Source organism: Pongo pygmaeus, chromosome 2 (assembly GCF_028885625.2).
Source record: "Pongo pygmaeus isolate AG05252 chromosome 2, NHGRI_mPonPyg2-v2.0_pri, whole genome shotgun sequence".
NCBI classification, from domain to species: Eukaryota; Metazoa; Chordata; class Mammalia; order Primates; family Hominidae; genus Pongo; species Pongo pygmaeus.
In genome coordinates this window covers 62,911,600-62,931,586 of record NC_085930.1, presented here as the reverse complement: position 1 = coordinate 62,931,586, position 19,987 = coordinate 62,911,600, and the positions used below count along the sequence as shown (strand labels likewise).

The following is a 19,987-nucleotide window of genomic DNA, read 5'->3' as shown; positions in this document are numbered from 1 at the left end:
GGCTAAACGGAAATACTCTCTTCTAAGGAGATAAAGTGACTTTCATTACATGTCTTTCTGTCTGCCCTGCTGTGGGGAGAGCTTTAGTTGTTCATTCAACAAATATTAATTGAGCACCTACTCTGTGAAGGGACCTGGAAGTACAGCAGCAAGCAGGGCCCACCACTTCCCTCTCCTCAAGGTGTCTCCCAAACCTTCCTTAGCTATACTTTATCGAGCTTTAATTTTTATAGTGAAATGCATCAACCTTAAGCGTATGTGTTAGTTGGTACTGACAAGTGTATATCACAGTGTAACCACCACCTGGGTCGAGATGTGGAACATTTCCAACTGCCAGAAAGTTCCTCTGTGACCATTTGGAGTTCATTTCTCCCAACCCTGGGGGCCCCCATCAACCACTGGCCTGACTTTTGTCCCTATTTAGATTAGTTCTGCCTGTTCTAGAGTGTCACAGAAATGTCATCAAACAGCATATACTCTCTTGTGCCTCGCTTCTTCACTCAGCATGATTTTGAGATGCATCCATGTGGTGGTGTGTATTGGTGGCGTGTTCCTTCTGGCTGCTATAAGGTATTCTGTGGTATTTGGATAGACCAGTTTGTTTATCCATTCACCTGCAGATAGACATTGGAATTGTCCCTACTTTTTGGCTGTTACAAATAAAGCCACTGTGAACATACTCACACATGACTTCTGGAGGGCATATGCATTTATTCCTCTCAAGCATCGAACCAGGAGTAGAGTGGCAAGGAAGGGGCTCACATTTTGGCCACAGCGTTTTTGCTCACCTGTGGGGTTTACTGAGGAATACAAGATGCCTGTGCACAGCGGAGCTCAGGGATCCTTTGAGGACAGAAGCCTGGCGCAGCCTTCTGGGGCCAGGGTCCTCTAACAGGGTTTCCCTCTCTCCAGATGAACGATGTGCTCCTGTACACCTATCCCCAGAAGGATGGGAAGTACCGGCTGAAGAACACATTGGCTGTGGCCAACATGAAGGTAAATATCTGGTGCCAGGTACCCCAGGGTTGGGGGACAGGGAGACCCCAGGGGAGAAGGGGACAGCATCCTGCTCCTAGGAGCACCCAGACCAGCTGGAAGAGGGAGGCCCTGCGGAAACAGTGTTGGGCTACAGCAAGTTTGTGCTGTAAGTTGCCCAGGGAAAGGGGAAGGGGATGGAGGGCTTCCTGGAAGAGGAGACTGAACCCGTAGAGTGGATAATATTTGGTCGGATCAGAAAGGAAGGGAGGGAGGGGCATCCTGTGAGGAGGAAAATGCATAAGGAAGGGCCTGGGTTGGGGGAACAAGCAGGTGTTTGGTAATTTTTTTAGTTGTGATAAAATACACATATCATTTTAAAAGTAACCATTTTTAAATGTACAGTTCTGTGGCACTAAGCACATTTACATTGCTGTGTATCCAGCACCACCATCCATCTCAGAACTCTTTCCTCTCCCCAGACTGAAACTCTGCCCACATTAAAAACCAACTCTCCATTCCCCTCCTTCTCAGCCCCTGGCACCTACCATTCTACTTTCTGTGTCCATGAATTTGACTACTATGGGTACCTCGAATGAGAGGAGTCACACAGTATTGATCCTTGTTTCACTTAGCACAGTGTCCTCAAGGTTGATCCCTGTCATCTGTAGTATGGGTCAGAATTTTCCTTCCGTTGTGTGGATAGACCACATGGTGTTTATTCAATCCTCTGCCGATGGACACTGGTGGCTTCCACCTTTAGGCTGTTGTGAGTAATACTGCTGTGAATATGGGCGTATGTGTGGGGCTTAGCTCCGTGTAACTTGGTCCTGAAGATGGGAACACTTGGGAGCTGTTGGGGACCTTGAGGAGCAGGAGGTTTTAGGAAGTTAATTCTGGTGCAACAGGAGGCTGAAGTCAGAGAGGGCAACACTGAGGTGGGACAGTGGAGCCGCAGGCGGTTGTCATTGTCAAGGGCAGAGGCAGGGATGGCCAGGAGAGCTGAGAGAGGCACTGTGCAATCTCTCTTGATCCCGTAGGCTCTTTACCATGGGGAAGGGGAAGGAGGAAGCACCTTTCTTCAGCACGGAGGTTTGTTCCCTTTTGGAACCAAAGGCTCCACCGAGGAGCCTGTTAGAAAAAGGCATGGGAGACATGGTCACTGGCAGGTACTTGTCCAACATGACAGTGCACCTGGGGTTGCCCGGGCTGGGCCCTGAGTGTGACACTCTGCAGCCTTCCCAGCGGTGGGTGAGTGGCCAAGAATGACAGAGCTGGCAGCCAGGCACCTTTCACAGCGCCTACCATCACAGAAAGGTATGCCCTGAGGCTAGAGAACAGCAGTAGGTGGACACGGTCCCTCTGTTCATCTGCTGCCAGGAGAAGCCGGTCTGCACTTGCCCCTCCCTGCCCCACCCTGAAGGAGGCTGCTGTTGGTTTTCCAGGTCAGCCGCCCTGTGATGGAGAAAGTGCCCTACGCTCTAAAGATTGAGACTTCCGAGTCCTGCCTGATGCTGTCTGCGAGGTACGGGCAGGTGGAGGGAGGATGGCACACAAGGCAGAGGTGTGAGCGTGGGAAGGTTCAGAACAACAGATAAGGATGTGCTGTTTTTATTTTGGTATCCTTCTGGGTCAAAGGACTTTTTTTCTTTTCAGTGTTTGTTAACCTTTTGGGGAATTTGATAAAAACTTTTCTCCCCCCAAAAAATGTACACACTCATAAAATTTTATATATAACTTCAGGGGTTTCTAGAGCCCATGGCTTAAATATGGCAATAGCAATGTCTCATATTTGTGGAGCTCTTTATGGATGATTGGGTCTCTACAGCAACATGAAAAGTTAAGGCAAGTAAGAAATGTATTGTGTGCTGCTGTTCATAAAGTGGCCTGCCTTTTTGCTTTCCTGTCTAGAAGATGAGAGAAAAAATAATAATAAGTGAGCGTTCATCACTTATGTTGCCCTGTCTGTGTGGTGTCTTAGTCCATTCAGGCCACTATAACAAAAATACCAGGCTGGGCACGGTGGCTCACACCTGTAATCCCAGCACTTTGGGAGGCCGAGGCGGGTGGATCACAAGGTCACAAGATCGAGGCCATCCTGGCTAACACAGTGAAACCCCATCTCTACTAAAAATACAAAAAATTAGCCGGGCGTGGTGGCGGGCACACCTGTAGTCCCAGCTACTTGGGAGGCTGAGGCAGGAGAATGGCGTGAACCGGGGAGGTGGAGCTTGCAGTGAGCCGAGATTGCGCCACTGCACTCCAGCCTGGGCAACAGAGCAAGACTCCGTCTCAAAACAAAAACAAAAACAAAAATACCATAAACTGAGTGACTTATATACAACAGAAATTTCTCACAGGCTGCAGGTCAGGAATTCCAAAGTCAAGGCACTGGCTGATTCGGTGTCTGGTGAGGTTCTGCTTCCTGGTTCAAAGATGGTGTCTTCTCACGTAGACAGTGCCACCTCATGTGGTGGGAGGAGCAAGGGTCTCTCTGGGGCCTCTTGTATAAGGGCACTAATCTCATTCGTGAGGGCTCCACACCCATGGCCTCATCACCTCCCAAAGGCCCTGCCTCCCAACACCAGCGCCTTTGGGAAGAGGATTTCTGCATTTGAATTTGGGGGGACACAAACATTTAGACCACAGAGGGGCATGGCCTTTCTATCAGAAAGGTCTGCATTTTCTCCAGGCCCTCGGGTTGCCTGGGATCCTCATCTCTGGCTTCAGACCATGACCTTAAAGAGCATCCTGTTTTCCTTCTCTCAGGGCAAGGTAAGCTCAAGCTCTCCGGGGCTTGGAAACCAGGGAGGTATAGCTCCGGCCAAGAGCAGCTCTTCAGGCAGGGATGTGCATGGCAGGGGTCAGCAAGGCTTCTGGGGCTTGGGTGTCTCCTCTCAGCAAGCACATGACCCTGGGATGGCAGCAGTGCCTGTCACATGGGGGTTTATCCTGCATTGGGCGGTTCTGAGTGTGAAATGGGATCTAAATGCACTCATGCACATGCACTCTCATAGATGCATTTTCTCATTAAAATTATTTATTAGGTGGGACATGGTGGCTTATACCTGTAATCCCATCACTCTGGGAGGTTGAGGCTGGAGGATTACTCGAGGCCAGGAGTTTGGGACCAGCCTGGGCAACATAGTGAGACCCTGTCTCAAAAAAAAAAAAAAAAAAAAAATTTAAGCATTTATTAGCTACACCTCAGTGCCAGGTCTGGCAACAATTTAACCATTGTTGTGCCCTCCAGGAGCCCACATTACAGGTAGGAGAGTTGTAAACTGCTTCAGATGCAGGGCAGTAACTGCTGTAACAATTAATAGTGGTAATGACAACAGTAACAGGCATTGGGACACCTGTCAGGCCCCAGACGCCGCCATGATCCTCATCACCACCCTTAGAGCTGGGGTTTGCAGCTCCTTCCATGCATAGGGAGTTGAGGCTTGCAAAAGGGTCACACAGCCAGGTGAGGTGGAACTGGAGTTTGAACCCAGGACTGTGTGGACCAGAGCTCTTATCTGTTACAGTCTACCGCATGAGGGAATAGAAAAGGGCTTGGAAACCCAAAGGAGGGACTGCCCCATATGGAGGAGTGAGGGAATGCTTCCTGGAAGAGGTGATGCCGGGGTGGGGGTCATGGCCTCACCTCTCCTTGTGATAAAATCAAGGGCAGGAGGCTGCCAGCATATAGTTTCTGTTAGTTCGGCCATGACATGAAGGTGGTGACGATCCACACATGGGCCTTCAGGTGGGGCTGCCCATCTCCCAGGGCAAGGACAGTGGCCTTTAGCATACCAGTCACCTTCCTGCTAGTCCAGACCCTTCACACTTCAAGCTCCCAGGGGACAGCAGGACCCATTCATCACGTTTTAGGGACATGGTGTCTTGCTGCCCACAATGCTGATTCAGCCTCTGCCCTGCAGCACTGCTCCCGCCCAGGCCAGCGGGCCCTTATGCTTGCTTTCCGGGGCAGGCTGCACATTTACCTGTGGTGTAGGCGCGGCATCTAGTGGACACTGTGAGAACTTCACCCAGCTACCTGGCACACAGCCCAGGCGTAGCTCTTGCCACTCAGGAAGCCCTCCCTGGTGCAGAGCAGGGACTTGGAAAGTGCCTGTCGGATGACTGTCTGGGAAGCTATGTGGGGAGATGAGGAAGGTGGGAGACAAGAGACGTTTACCTTTGGCAGCTCCCACCTACCCCTTGTCCTCCACAGGTACCCAGCCCTCTGTCCCCTGCCAGCCCGTTTCTCCTAAAGTGTGGGACCCTCTGGGCCTTCCTAATGTCTCTTGCTTTTGCACAATGTTGACAATGTGGTTCCACATCCCACATCTCCCTTCATCCCCACAGCAGCCCTGGGAGTTAGGGGAATATTGTTATTCCAGTGTAAGAAACAGGCCCAAGGACAGCTAACGGACTGGTGGTCTGCTAGTAAACCTAGTCTGGCAGGTGATCTGTTCTTTGCTGATGGTTCTGGGCAGTGTGAGAGGTGCAGGCTCAAGGGAGGAGGATGGGGCATCTGAGTGAGAACCTCATCCATGCCGAGATGGAGGGTGGGAGGCAGAGCTGCTCCTGCCTTTGCTCACTCCAGCCCATGCCCGCAGCTCCTGTGCAGAGAGGGACGAGTGGTATGGCTGTCTGAGCAGAGCCCTCCCTGAGGACTACAAGGCCCAGGCTCTGGCTGCATTCCACCATAGCGTGGAGGTGAGTGGGTGAGCAGGGCCCAGGGGCCACCAGCCTCAGAGACCTGGGGTTCCCTGGGCGGGCATTGCTGTTGCCACTCACACCCAGATGGATGTGTAGCTCCTGTCATTGGGGCACTGGCTCCCCCCACACCCCTGCCATGCTCCCACCCTAGTCAGGGGCGGCCTCTGTGTAACCTAGGAGCCCAGCACCCCCAGCCCTGTTCTCACAGTCTGGCTGTTTCCCAACCAAGGGTGAGCATCCTGGAGGGTGCAGGAGGGTGTCTTCAGCATCAGACCCACTCACCCACACATGCACACAGCCTGCACAGAGAAGCAAGGCAGGGCTCACTGGGCTATGCATCTGGCTGGTCTCCTGGCCACATTCCACATTACTCAGCCAATTATGTTGCTACAGATACGAGAGAGGCTGGGAGTTAGCCTTGGGGAGAGGCCCCCCACCCTGGTGCCTGTCACACATGTCATGATGTGCATGAACTGCGGCTGCGACTTCTCCCTAACCCTGCGGCGTCATCACTGTCACGCCTGTGGCAAGGTGAGTCACTCCATCTGGGGTGAGTGTGTGCATGGGGGTGGGGTGGGGGAAGGGCATGTCCCTGCCCAGCCGGGGGCTCAGGGATGTCCAGCAGCTACTGTAAGCCCCAGAGTGAGGCATGTTCACACCAACCCGAGAGGTACAGATTGCTAATTCCCATTTTATAGATCGTCAAAGCAGAGCTCCAAGTCCCAGGCCTCTTCCACACCACCACATTTTCAACAGAAAACCGTAGCATACATGGCTATTGTGCTTGGAGAAAAAAGTATCATGTAGTGGTTAAGGGCGCAGGCTCATCAGAAAAGCAGACAGGCGCTGGCTCAGAAACAAGATGAAGCCTTGCCGGAAAAGTAGGGGACACGCACAGCTCCATGATCAGAACCTGGGGCTCCCTAGGGGCAGTTGTGGGTGGATTAGCAGAGGGAGAGGAGGGGTGGGGTGCAGGTCTCCTCTGCACGCACTGAGAGGGGTGAGACTCTTCCCAACTGGGCCTGCAGATCGTGTGCCGGAACTGTTCGCGGAACAAGTACCCGCTGAAGTACCTGAAGGACAGGATGGCCAAGGTCTGCGACGGCTGCTTCGGGGAGCTGAAGAAGCGGGGCAGGGCTGTCCCGGGCCTGATGAGAGGTAACCTGGGGACTACTTGCCTTCTTCCAAGTGGCCTGGTGGCTTCTCCCCAGGCTCCAGTGGCTTCTCTGTGGTCCATGGTTCATGCCTGAAACCGCTTTCCCTGGAGGGAGTTATTCACTCCATGGAGGGAGGAAATAGAGGTTCGGGCACCATTTCCCAATATGTGGATTCTGTGGAAAATTGATCAGTGTCCCCAGAAGAAGAGCTCTGTGGGTAGCTAAGCTTAGGAATCAGTGTGTCTGTAAGGGGACAGAGGCAGGGAACTCCTGTGTCCTTTACCATAGAGGCCCTCTTGTCAAGTGTCTTATAGGCTTGTGTCCTGTGGCACCTTTCTGGGACTAAGGACTATATAAGCCTGGCAGCAGAGGAGCTGGGGTCAGGGAGGAGTGAAGCTATTCCACACAGGAGCCTTGGGAAGCTGAGCTGGCCCTTGAGAGACCTGGTCAGTGCTGAAGGGACAGGCCTTGCCCAAGCAGGGTCAAGTTCCCAGGAAGGAGAGCAGGTGTATCTTGGGCCTAAAACTAAAGTCTTTCCCTGGCCTCCACTCCATGGGGCTAGACTAAGGTCATCAGAGAAGACAGCCCAGTCCCTGCTACCTGGAGGCCTGGAGGTGAAGGGCTGTCCAGCGCCCTGGAAAAGTGTCCCCTCCCCAGCCCCCATAGCCTTTGTCTGTTCCTGCGGGAGGGAGGGAGGGAGGGAGAGTGCTTGACTTTCATGTTCCACTTAACCCCCATGGCTCACATTCCTAGAGGGATTTTACAGGAATCAGCGTTCCAAAGACAAGCCACAGGCACGCCTCTCACCTCCCTTCCCCATGGCTTCTTTCGGTTACAGAGCGGCCTGTGAGCATGAGCTTCCCGCTGTCAGCACCCCGCTTCTCGGGCAGTGCCTTTTCATCCGTCTTCCAGAGCATTAACCCCTCGACCTTCAAGAAGCAGAAGAAAGTCCCTTCAGCCCTGACAGAGGTAAAGCAGGCAGGGCTACCCAAGTGGGAAGTAGGGCATTTGGAATGTTCATGGTCGTCCTGGGTAGACGGAGTCAGACCCTGCCCTGTCCCAGCCTGTCCAGTCTCTTCCGGACAGAGCATTCCTAATGGAAGCATCCCAGCTACGAGGACCGACTTGACAGTGATGGTGCTAGGAGACATCTTTCCCACCCTTCTCTCTACCTCTCCCCTCCTCCTCTTTCTTTTCTCTCCTTTTTCTTCTGCCCCATAGCTTAGATCTATTATGCAAGCAGACTGCACAGATCACGGGGGCTTTTCGGTCTAAAGGAGCCAAATTCCTGGGTTGGTCCTTCCATGTCATCCCCTCATCCTAGGGGTCCCAACCCAGCTCAGGTGTTGATGTCCCTGGAGGCCATGGGCTCCGCAGGAAACTTCAGAACTGGCTAAACTCAATTGTATCCCACAAATAGGACCAGATTGTATGTCTGTATTTCCATTCACAACCACAGACCAATGTATGTCTGTGAATACACAAGGAGTCCACAAGTATGATCAGCTGCTTCCAAGTTAGTCCATTAATATCAAGTAGCAGGTAGCAAGGGTTTAAAAAAGTGTTAGGGAATGGAAAATTTAAATAGGTACAGTTTTATCCATTAACTTGTTCCTTTTGCAAATTAAAAATCTTGGAAATAACACATACGGCCGGGCGCAGTGGCTCACGCCTGTAATCCCAGCACTTTGGGAGGCTGAGGTGGGCAGATTACGAGGTCAGGATATCGAGACCATCCTGGCTAACACAGTGAAATCCCGTCTCTACTAAAAATATAAAAATCAGCCGGGTGTGGTGTCATGCACCTGTAGTCCCAGCTACTCGGGAGGCTGAGGCAGGAGAATCACTTGAACCTCAGGGAGGTGAAGGTTGCAGTGAGCTGAGATGGCGCCACTGCACACCAGCCGGGCGACACAGCAAGACTCTGTCTCAAAAAAAAAAAAAAAAAAAAAAAAAAGAACACATACATGGTTAAACATTTTTCCCAAAAAAGTACAAAACAGCACATGATGAAAAGTGAGTTTCTCATCCTTCCCAGCCTCCCTCAATCCCACTGCCATCAAGTTTCTTATGGATCCTTCTAGAAATTTTCATGCACATAACATAATACAGATGTACATTCATAGACCTTATTTTTCTATCCAAAAGACAACATATTATACAGAATCTCTTCTGTTTTCTCCACTTAATTTGTCTTAGAGATCATTTCATAATCACATATATGTATAAACCTCACATTTTTTACATTGCATTCCTCTTTTACTAGTAAGGAAATTGAGACTTAGAAGTAATCAGCAAATTGCTCATCATTAACCACCTAGTAATTGGTAGAGCCTGGATGGGAAATCCAGGTTGGTATTAACTCCAAGCCTGCGTTCCTCGCCACATAAAGCCTGTGGACAGAATACTACTAACCCCCGCCACCACAAAGAGTAGTAATAATAATAAAAGGACTTAACACTGCACACACCCCACTAGGCAGGAGACTATAATACCTTTCAGGCAACAATACAGAGGATCCCTCCCTAAATGTGAGGAAGAGATAAGTTGAAAGTGCAAGAGTTAACTTTAGAAGGAAGAACCTTTCGCCGAAGTACCTGAACGAAGTTTCTTGAGTTGAGGGGCTGAGGTTGAGAGAGGGAACCAAGAATCTGAAACACCACTAGAGGGCAGCATCAGCATTCCCAAAGTCATCTGGGTCCATTCATTAAATCCTGTTTCTCAAAGCATGAAGCACTATCTTGCCAACTTTGGTACTGGGTAGATCCTGAGACCTTATCCAGTGTCAAAGCAGTATATAGTAGTCAGCCAAATGGTTTGCAGTGTCATTTTGAACTGTGCTCTGTTTGAACTGTGCCTGACCACCGGGGTGGCCTGACCGCTCTGCTTCCCTCCTGCCAGGTGGCTGCCTCTGGAGAGGGCTCTGCCATCAGTGGCTATCTCAGCCGGTGTAAGAGGGGCAAGCGGCACTGGAAGAAGCTCTGGTTTGTCATCAAAGGCAAAGTTCTCTACACCTACATGGCCAGTGAGGTAGTAGTGATCTGCACTCTCTCCCCTCTCCTCTCTACTGTGAAATGACCCCCTGGGGCCTGCACACATCCTGTCACCTGCAAGGCTGTGTGAGTCCCGGCTGCTGAGCCAGTTCTGGTGGCAGTCAAGTCTTTAGTGAGTAATGCCATGTGCTCAATGTTGCTGTGGCTACACAGCCACACAGCACTTCAAAATCTAAGGAATTTGCAGTTTCTTTGTGGAGATAAGAAGGTACGGACATGCCAAGCTGTGCCGCAAAGTGTTTAAATGGCACAGGCCCAGCATCTAGGACAAAGACGGAACAAGCCAGCCATGCCACAAAAGAAAACGCCTTCCTACTGTCTACTTAGATTGCTTGGGGCAAAATTCAGCAGTGTGGAGGAAGCTACTCCCTTTTTGTCTGTCCATTTCTTTTATAGGGTAACTCTAGTAACTATTCTAAAGAAAACTGAAATCTATATTTTATAGAATATCTTACTTTAGGTGAGAGAGCCTTGGAAATCAAGCTTACTTCCAGAGTAGACAGATGTGTGGCCGTGGTTGTGTAGCAGGGTGCTGTCTGGCCCTGACCCAGGCTGAACCTGTTGGATAATGTGAAACATTTCTATCTCCATGCTTCACCAGCTGGTGGCTTCTAGGTGGTCAGGCATAGTTTCAGCTTTGAAAATGGGAGTTAAATGTATTCTGACGAGCTACAGAGGGTGGGTGCTTTGCTCCACTGGGATATGCATGTCAGACAGGGCTGGCTTTTCTCCCCTGGACACAGATGCTAGCAAATGTGCAAAAGGCACTTCCTTCTTTGGGGCATGAAGCTTCCCTCTGGAAGGACCTGCAACTGTGAAGGTTGCCGTGTGCCCATCCCTAGGGATCACAGAGGATGGCTTTCTAGAAGAAATTGTTTTGGAGCCATACTTAAATACTTAGCAAGGCCCCACATCTGTTTACTCTAAGCAAAGCAGGCAGCCAGGGGATGTGCCATAGGCCTGAGTGGCTTGGGTACTCGGTAAGCTGCACCCTACCCTGAGGGGCCTTTGCATGTGTCCACAGGTGGGGTCTTCCGCACTGTGGGGGATTTTTATCTTTCCAAAACAAACTGAACAGTTGTCATGGAAGTGACAGCATAAGCTTATTTTAAAAGGTGGATTTAGGGGCCTGGCATGGTGGTTCATGCCTGTAATCCCAGGACTCTGGGAGGCTGAGGATCTCTTGAGGCCAAGAGTTCGAGACCAGCCGGAGCAACATAGTGAAACCCTATCTCAACAAAAATAAAATGAATGAATGCATGAATGAATGATGGACTTAAGTATGACTCCAAAACAGTTTCTTCTAGAAAGAGGAATTTACATAATTTCTCAATAAACCTGTTCCAGCGATGGAATAAAGCTTTCAAATACCATCAAAGAAAAAAAGTTTCTGATGAAGTGGATAGCTGGTTTGCACTGTCTGCACCACTGTGCACCCCTGTCATGCACCCTGAGGTGGCCCAGAGCTAATGCAACTTGCTATTTAGTAACAGTCCTGGGAGAAAGCAACTATCAAAAATACATAGGAATCTTTATTTTTTCCAACATTTTCTGTTTGTTTCAAGACAGGGTCTTGCTTTGTTGCCCGAGGCTGGAGTGCAGTGGTGTGATCACTGTTCACTGCAGCTTTGAACCCCTGGACTCAAGCCATCCACCCAACTCAGCCTCCCAAGAAGCTGGGACCACAAGTGTGTGACGCCAGGCCTAGCTAATTTTTTTTTTAATTTTTAATTTTTTTTTTTTGAGATGGAGACTCACTCTGTCACCAGGCTGGAGTGCAGTGGTGCAATCTTGGCTCACTGCAACCTCCGCCTCCCGGGTTCAAGTGATTCTCCTGCCTCAGCCTCCTGAGTAGCTGGGACTACAGGCACCCACCACCACGCCCAGCTAATTTTTGTATTTTTAGTAGAGACAGGGTTTCACCATGTTGGCCAGGATGGTCTCGATCTCTTGACCTCATGATCCACCCGCCTCAGCTTCCAAAGGGCTGGGATTACAGGCGTGAGCCACCACGCCCAGCCAATTTTTTTATTTTTTGTAGGAGCAGTCTCACTATATTGCTCAGGCTGTTCTCGAACTACTGGCCTCAAGTGATCCTCCCACCTTGGCCTCCCAAAGTGTTGGGATTACAGGTGTAAGCCACTGTGCCCAGCCTTTTTCCAACATTTTATTTTTTATTGTATTTATTGTTTATAAAAATTTTCAAACATAAAGGAATGTTGAAAGAATTTTACAGTGAACTAGCCGGGCATGGTGGCTCATGCCTGTAATCCCAGCACTTTGAGAGGCTGAGGCGGGAGGATCACTTGAGGCCAGGAGTTAGAGACCAGCCTGGCCAACATGGCAAAACCTCGTCTCTACTAAAAATACAAAAATTAGCCGGGGATGGTGGCACGCACCTGTAGTCTCAACTACTTAAGAGGCTGAGGCAGGAGAAACGTTTGAACCCGGGAGGTAGAGGTTACAGTGAGCCAAGATCACACCATTGCACTCCAGCCTGGGCAACAGAGCAAGACTGTCTTAAAAAATAATAATAATAATTTTACAGTGAACTATCATATGACCATTAACTGGATTGTACAATTAACATTTCCTACATTTCTTTTATCAAGTACCTATCTATTCATCCTTCTATACCTTTTACTTTTTTATGTTTTTCAAAATATACTTACCCCTATGAATTCAATGTTTTTGTACCTTTTTTTTTCCTTTTGCGGTCTAATTTATATATAATGAAGTGCACAAATCTCAAATACACTATTTGGTGAGTTTTGATTAATGCACACACCTACAAATTGCCACTGTCATCCCGTCCCCAGAGGCAACACCCTGTTCCAATTTTTTTCCACCATAGATTAGTTTTGCCTCTTGATCCTCAAGCAGATGGAATCATGTGTGACTTCCATTAACCATGATGTTTTTGAGATTCATTTATGTTGTTGCATATAACAGTAGTTCACTTCTTTTTATGGCTGAGTAGTCTTCCATTTTGTGAATATATACCAGTTTTGTTTAGCTGTTCACCAGTCAAAGGACATTTGGATTGCTTCTAGGTTTTGGTGATTATGAATAAAGCCGCTTTAAACATTTTCATACAGGTTTTTGTGGGAACATAAATTTTTATTTCACTTGGGTCATTACCTAGGATTGGAATTGATGGATCATAAGGCAGGCATATATTTGGTTTATCAGGAATTGTGAGGTCTTTTTCCAAAGTGGTGTGCCATTTTACACTCCCCCAACAACGTGTGTGAATTTGAGTTCTGGGTGCTCCACATCATTGCTAACACTTGGTGGTGTCAGGCTTTAAAATTTTAGCCATTCTGGTGGGGAGTGTTGAGGTAACTCAATGTTGTTTTAATTTAGATTTCCCTAGTAACTACTGATATTAAGCACATGATTGCTTTCATGTGCTTATTGGCCACTCATATTTCCGTTTGAGAAGTGTCTGTTCAGATCTCTTGTCCATTTTTTTTTAAAGTAGGTTGTGCCTGTGATTGAGTTACAGGATTTCTTTCTGTATCCTATATACCAGGCTTTTGTCAGATAAATGTTTTACAAATATTCTCTGCCTGTCTGTGGCTTGCCTGTTCATTTTCTAATGAATGAATGAATGAATCTTTTGGTGAACAGCAGTTTATAACTTTGAGGAAGTCTACTTTGTCAGTGTTTCCTTTTATGACTGTTGCTTTCTGTGTGCTAAGGCATTTTTGTCTACTGCAAGCTACAAAGTTTTTTCCTCTATTTTCTGAAAGCATTAATATTTTAGCTTTTACTTCTAGGTCTGTCTCAAATTAATTTTTGTGTATGGTATGACATGGGAGTTGAGGTTCCTTTTTTTCATTATGGATATCCAGTTGTTCCAGCACCATTTGTTGAAAAGACTTGCCTCTCCCTATTGGATTGCTTCAGTGTCTTTGCTAAGTCTCAGATGATTGAATAAATAGAGGTCTATTTCTGGACTTTCCATTGTGTTCCATTCATATATTTACCAATCCTTATGCCAGTACCAAACTCACAAATACTGTAACTTTATAGTAAGTCTTGAAATCAGGTTGTGTAAGTCCTCCAACCTAGTTCTTTTTTAAGACTGTTTCAAGGCTGGAAAGGTGCCTACGCCTGTACTCCCAGCACTTGGGAGACCAAGGCAGGCAGATCACTTGAGGCCAGGAGTTCAAGACCAGCCTGGCCAACACAATGAAGCCCCGTCTCTACTAAAAATAGAAAAAATTAGGGAGGTGTGGTGGTGCATACCTGTAATCTCAGCTACTTGTGAGGCTGAGGCATGAGAATCGCTTGAACACAGCAAGCAGAGGTTGCAGTGAGCCGAGATCACACCACTGCACTCCAGTCAGACTTTTTTTTTCCCAGACTCTGTCTCAAAAAAGAAAAAAAATTGTTTTGGGCATTCTAGGTCTTTTATGTTTTCATATAAACTTATCAATTTCTATGATAGGGATTATGGAATCTATACACCAATTTGGGGAGAACTGGCATTGTAATATTGGATCTTTCAATCCATGAACATGGTACATAAATTTTCATTTATTTAAGCCTTGAATTCTCTTTTAATGTTTTGTAGTTTTTAATGTAGACATCTTATACTTCTATTAATATATTTCTAAATATTTTCTTTTTTTGGATGCCATTTTTAATGGCGTTTATTTTCTAGTTGTTTACTGCTACTATATACACATAAAAACTGATTGTCTTGGGACCTTTCTAAATTGATTTTTAGTTCTAGTAGTTGTTTTGTGTTTTTTTGCAAGCACAAATAGTTCTACCTCTTTTCTGATCTTTATGTCTTTATTTCTTTTTCTTTCCTTAATGTAATAGTTAGGGTGTCCAGTACAATGTTGAATTGAATTGATGAGAGTGAACACCACTCTTGCCTTGTTTCCAATTTTAAGGGAAAAGCATTTGGTGTTTCACTATTAAGTATGATGTTAGCTGTAGGTATTTTATAGATGCCCTTTGTTAGTTAATGAAGTTTCCTTCTACTCTAGTTTGCTAAGAGGTTTGTTTTTTTGTTGTTGTTTTTGTTTTTACCATGAATGGATACTGAATTTGGTCAAAGGCTTTTTCTGATCTAGCAATCCTTGAGAATTGATTCCTTTTATTTAAAAAAAAAATATTTCTTAGTTGTCTGGGGTTTTAGGGATGAGGTCTCACTATGTTGTCCAGGCTGGACTCAAATTCTTGGCCCCAAGCAGTCCTCCTGCCTTGGCCTTGAGTATAGCTGGGTCTACAGGTACATGCCACTGTGCCCAGCTTGATTCTATTCTATACACAAACTGTACTCCCCTTCTTCTTCCTCCCACCACCATTCTAATATGCTTAATTATATCTCTTTATGTGTTTTTACAAAGTCTGTATTGTTTATGAACATGTATGTTTTTACATAACTGTGTATAAAAATGTCTTTACCTATATAGAAAAATCTTTTTCCACTGAGCACTATGTGTGTAAGATCCATCTGTGTTTTTTGGGTATATCTCATCAAATTGTTAGCAACTTTATAGCACAGACAATGCAAGTGCTCCATATTGAAATACTGTAAATGAGGTTTTGGAAGAATGAGTATAGAATATGTGATCAGAAGTAACTGCAAAACTGAGTCACTGACTGATCAAATCCATGGAAAGAATGTGGGGTTAGAAGGTGGTCATGAGTGCAAATTCTGGATCTGCTCTTTACTGCTGTGTGATCTTGGGCAATTAACCTTTTTGGAGCCTTGGTTCCTTCTTAGAATGGGAGTGACACCTTCTATGATTGTTGTGAAGATTAAAGATAATGAAAATGTAACTGCCTGGTCCCTGATAAACTGTCACATATGTTGAGACAATATGTGAGACAGAGTCTCACTCTGCCCCCCAGGCTGGAGTGCAATGGTGCGATCTCGGCTCACTGCAACCTCTGCCTCCCGGGTTCAAGCCATTCTTCTGCCTCAGCCTCCCGAGTAGCTGGGATTACAGGCACCTACCACCACACCCAGCTAATTTTTGTATTTTAGTAGAGATGGGATTTCACCATGTAGGCCAGGCTGGTCTCGAACTCCCGTCTCAGCCTCCCAAAGTACTAGGATTATAGGCGTGAGCCACCACACCCAGCCAGTGTTAAGTTTCTTTCCTTCCTCAGGGCTGGCTCTGAGGGGAAGCGAGGGTCAACAGTTTGTGTGTGGTGAGCCTGCAGGTGCCAAAGCACACCCCACACAGAGGCACTCTTCACGCATCTCAGATTGGAGATAACAGTAAATGACTATGCAGAGTGCGGTGTTTAATGTCAATTTTTCCTTCTGTCCTCTGCAGGACAAAGTGGCCATGGAGAGTATGCCTCTGCTAGGTTTCACCATTGCTCCAGAAAAGGAAGAGGGCAGCAGCGAAGTAGGACCTATTTTTCACCTTTACCACAAGAAAACACTATTTTATAGCTTCAAAGCAGAAGATACCAATTCAGCTCAGAGGTACGAAAAGAACTAATTAGTCTTATAGCTTTTTGTTCTCTCAGAAGGAAACAAGTTGTTTCTTGGGGCTTTGGCTTCTGTTCTGCTCCATTCATCCTATCCCATTAGGTCCCTTTGGGCCATAGCAGAACTGCAGAACTACCTGTTCTTTGTCACAATCATGTTTAGACTGTTTTGATTCATTCATGAATCAAGCATGCATTGATTCAGTAAGCTTTTGCACTGTGTTCCAGGCCTTTTGCTGAATATAGAAAACATGTTTGAGAAACAAATACGACTACGACATGGTCCTTGACTTCAAACTAAGAGGAATCTACTAGTCCAGTCTTTTTTAGGTTCTGTGACCAGAGTCATAGGCAGAGCCGCAAAACCAAATGTCCTCTCTGTTTTGTTTTATAGGTGGATCGAGGCCATGGAAGATGCGAGTGTGTTATAGCAGTTATCAAGCATGTGGACTTGTAACAAATTCTTAGGTCAATATGTGAATGCTTTTAGAAGCTAAGCTGTGGCTCAACTCATCCGGACACACACCTGGATTCAGCAATGAGGCCTGACCTTTTTTGCTATAACCGCCCCACCACTCCCCTGCCCTTGCCAACATCTTCATGAGTGGAACCCTTAAGGGATATTTATGGACCTCTCCTTTTCTGTGTTTTCCACCCCCACCCCCACTTGCCATCTGGTAATAAACTATTTCCTTACCCCGCAGTGAGTTAAAATTTAGTAAGATGAAGATGTGGAAACCAATAGAAAAGTACATTTAGAAATGCAGGCTTTTTAGTAGAAAGAAGCTCTTACAGTTTTTACTCATGATAAATCTTATCACCTTTCAAAAATTGATTGTGGTGCCTCAGGTGAAATGAGAAGCTATCAGTAACAGCTACTCTCATCGAAAGCACTTTATTATTTTACGGAGCTGCAACCTCCAATTTTGTGTTTTCTAAGTGATTTACTTAAGTCAATAACAGATGGAATCCTGTGGACTAACGTGCCACCAGTTTTCTAACAAGGGTGTACATAAAATTGATTTGTGCAGACCTGGCTGTGGCTTGCTGGTGTGCAAGCACACATCACTTTAGAGGGGCTGCGCCCCACCAGATAGGAAAGGGAGGATTTTCTCCTCCAGTCGACCCTGTGACCTGTATACTAACATAACTTATTAAAGGAGGGGGTCCCTCCTCCCCAGAGCAGTCCTCAACACTATGTCAGTGCTGGAAACGCAGCCACTGGCAGATCTGGCCCCACAGAGGTCACCGCAGAGCCTCTGAAGAGTCAGGGTCTGCTTTAATTTATTGTGTGCCTTTCTGTGTTTACCTCACTCAAGCTGACAACATTGTTTATGGGAATCTATCCTTCTTTTAGACACACGGTAATCCTTGGGCTGTATTACTGAAGGCTTTTTATTTTTTGAGAGGTGAAAAAAAGAGAAAACAAGTTAGACTCCAAAGGTGAATTCCTGGTCTTGGCAGATGGCTCTGGGAACAGCAAGGGAGCACAGAAGTCGTGGCCTGAGGCTGTTCTATGGGCACTTGGGGCTAAATTGCCTCCTGAGGGTGACTGTTGCTCATTCTGCTGGACAGGTTTTTACATAAAGCAAAGGGCATGTGAGGGGTGGGATTCCTTGTTACTCTTACTGCAATAAAAATCAATTGTCTGATATCCTGTCCCCATTCTGTTGCTGCCTTGTCCCCTACAAAAAAGGGAATTTGCTGACAAACTTTTTGTAAAAAGCACCATCTCCGGACTTATTTGCATTAAATATTTTCAGGGGAATTTTTTTTTCCAGTTTGCAGTTCTTTTAAAATGTTTGCATTAAACATGTAACTAATGGTTCAAACTAAGTGATTAGACAGTGTTTTTGTTAATTTTTGAGGGCTTAATTCCAACTGAATCATTTTCATCATCAGACACTGAAATGGGCTTCCTAGAGCTGTTGAGCATAGCAGGACTTCAGTACCAGGCAGGGGGAAGTTTCCCCAGTCTGCTCATGTTGCTGCCCATGGTCAGTTTCTGAGTTCCAGATAGAATTACGGGTCTGAAAGTCATCAGAAGGCTTCTTTTACTTTATATCATCCTATTTTGGATGCTCTGTAAAGAGGTAATAGGGCTTTTATTTCTCAGTGAATAGTTACCCTAATAAAAATGTCTGGGTTATAGATGAAAAACACACTGGACGGGTTTTGTAAAAGGAAACTGGCAGGGGCTCATGTGTGACTGGGCAAGGGATTACCTTTTATCTGGACCTTATATTACATGTCCTTCCTGTGGTTCTTTGTGTACTCATTTCAGGCTAATTTCTGCTACCTTTTCTACTGGGGATGAAGCCACCCCACCTGGTCAGAGGGTGCTCCTTCCCACTAGACCCAGATGCTGGGGATATGACCAGCCATGACACCACGGAGATGCTGCTCGAAGTCCCCCATAATACCTGCTCTGTCTCTCTGCTCCCTGGGCACAGGGCAGCCCCTGTGCACCCCCAGCAAAGGCCATGTTTATCAGGAAGAAGCAGCATAGATGAGCCACTCACTTAAGTTGCTCTGAGCTTTGGTGTCTTCTTCTATTACATGGAGATCATTCTAGCTTCTCCCACAGGTTCAGGGGAAAAGATACAAATGGAATGTTTGTGAAAGTGGTCTGAAAAGAGCAGGGCCCATAACTTTACTTTTACTTTGTATAATAACACCATGCCCTTCCCCACTAGTTTATCAAAGTCATGGGCCCTGCTCTTTAACAGTACAAAATGAAGACAATACACAGAAGACCTTTTTCCTTATCCATGAAAATTGGGGCCAGGTGTGGTGGCTCATGCCTGTAATTCCAGCACTTTGGAAGGCTGAGGCAGGAGGACTGCTTGAGCCCAGGAGTTCTAGACCAGCCTGGGCAATATAGTGAGACCCCAACTCTAAATTAAAAATCAGCCAGGCATAGTGGCTCATGCCTATAGTCCTAACTACTTAGGAGGCTGAGACAGGATTGCTTGAGCCCAGGAGGTCACGACTGCAGTGAGTTATGATCATGACACTGCACTCTACCTTGGTAACAGAGTGAGACCATGTCTCAAAAAAAAAAAAAAAAAAAAATTGGCAAGGAAGAGAAACCCTAACACAGTAAGGCTGAACTTTGGTCATGGAATCTAATCTTCTCTTTCATTTTAATTACCTCAGGAAAGCACAGACCTTCACAGGGTTGGCCTCTGCCTGCTTCTCAGAATCAATAAAGGTTTATAATAAAACTCAAAAGTTTTACTGAGAACAAGCAGCACCTATTTCACATGAATACTGGCTTCACACTTTCCCTGCAGATTGAATGTGTTTCTTGAGGCTGGGTTGGTCTTAGTAAGTAGGAAGAATTCTGTTCCTTATTACTAATACAAAGCACACCAGAAACATACACAGTAGTGTATGTTCCTGGGTCGTAATAATTCTTTTGGCTGAGCACAGTGGTTCACACCTGTAATCCCAACACTTTGGGAGGCCAAGGCAGGTGGATTGCTTGTGCCCAGGGGTTCAGCACCAGCCTGGGCAACATGGCGAGAAACTCTGTCTCTACTAAAAATACAAAAAGTAGCCAGGTGTGGTGATGCGTGTCTGTAGTCCCAGCTACTTGGGAGGCTGAGCAGGATCACTTGA

At 46.7% G+C, this 19,987-nt stretch overlaps 1 protein-coding gene and 1 long non-coding RNA gene across 3 annotated transcripts in view; one reads left to right on the top strand and one right to left on the bottom strand.

Annotated features, from left to right (window-relative positions):
- The window catches only part of FGD5 (FYVE, RhoGEF and PH domain containing 5), a 124,725-nt gene extending 106,530 nt beyond the window's left edge, over nt 1–18,195 (top strand). Inside the window, exons 13-21 of one of the 2 annotated variants that reach the window (XM_054482247.2) lie at nt 913–996; nt 2,421–2,500; nt 5,583–5,682; nt 6,079–6,216; nt 6,714–6,843; nt 7,681–7,811; nt 9,744–9,872; nt 16,204–16,358; nt 16,758–18,195. In XM_054482247.2, coding sequence (XP_054338222.1) covers nt 913–996; nt 2,421–2,500; nt 5,583–5,682; nt 6,079–6,216; nt 6,714–6,843; nt 7,681–7,811; nt 9,744–9,872; nt 16,204–16,358; nt 16,758–16,794 — 984 coding nt within the window. In that variant the 3' untranslated portion in view covers nt 16,795–18,195. The remainder of the gene's footprint in view (nt 1–912; nt 997–2,420; nt 2,501–5,582; nt 5,683–6,078; nt 6,217–6,713; nt 6,844–7,680; nt 7,812–9,743; nt 9,873–16,203; nt 16,359–16,757) is intronic. The other variant, XM_054482248.2, reaches the window with a different exon arrangement.
- Nucleotides 4,976–7,773, bottom strand: LOC134739222 (uncharacterized). Its single transcript, XR_010125830.1, has 3 exons — nt 7,650–7,773; nt 6,759–6,946; nt 4,976–5,115 (listed from the first exon to the last, which is right to left on the bottom strand). It is a non-coding gene; the product is annotated as an uncharacterized LOC134739222 (long non-coding RNA).
- Nucleotides 18,196–19,987: the final 1,792 nt, after the last annotated feature.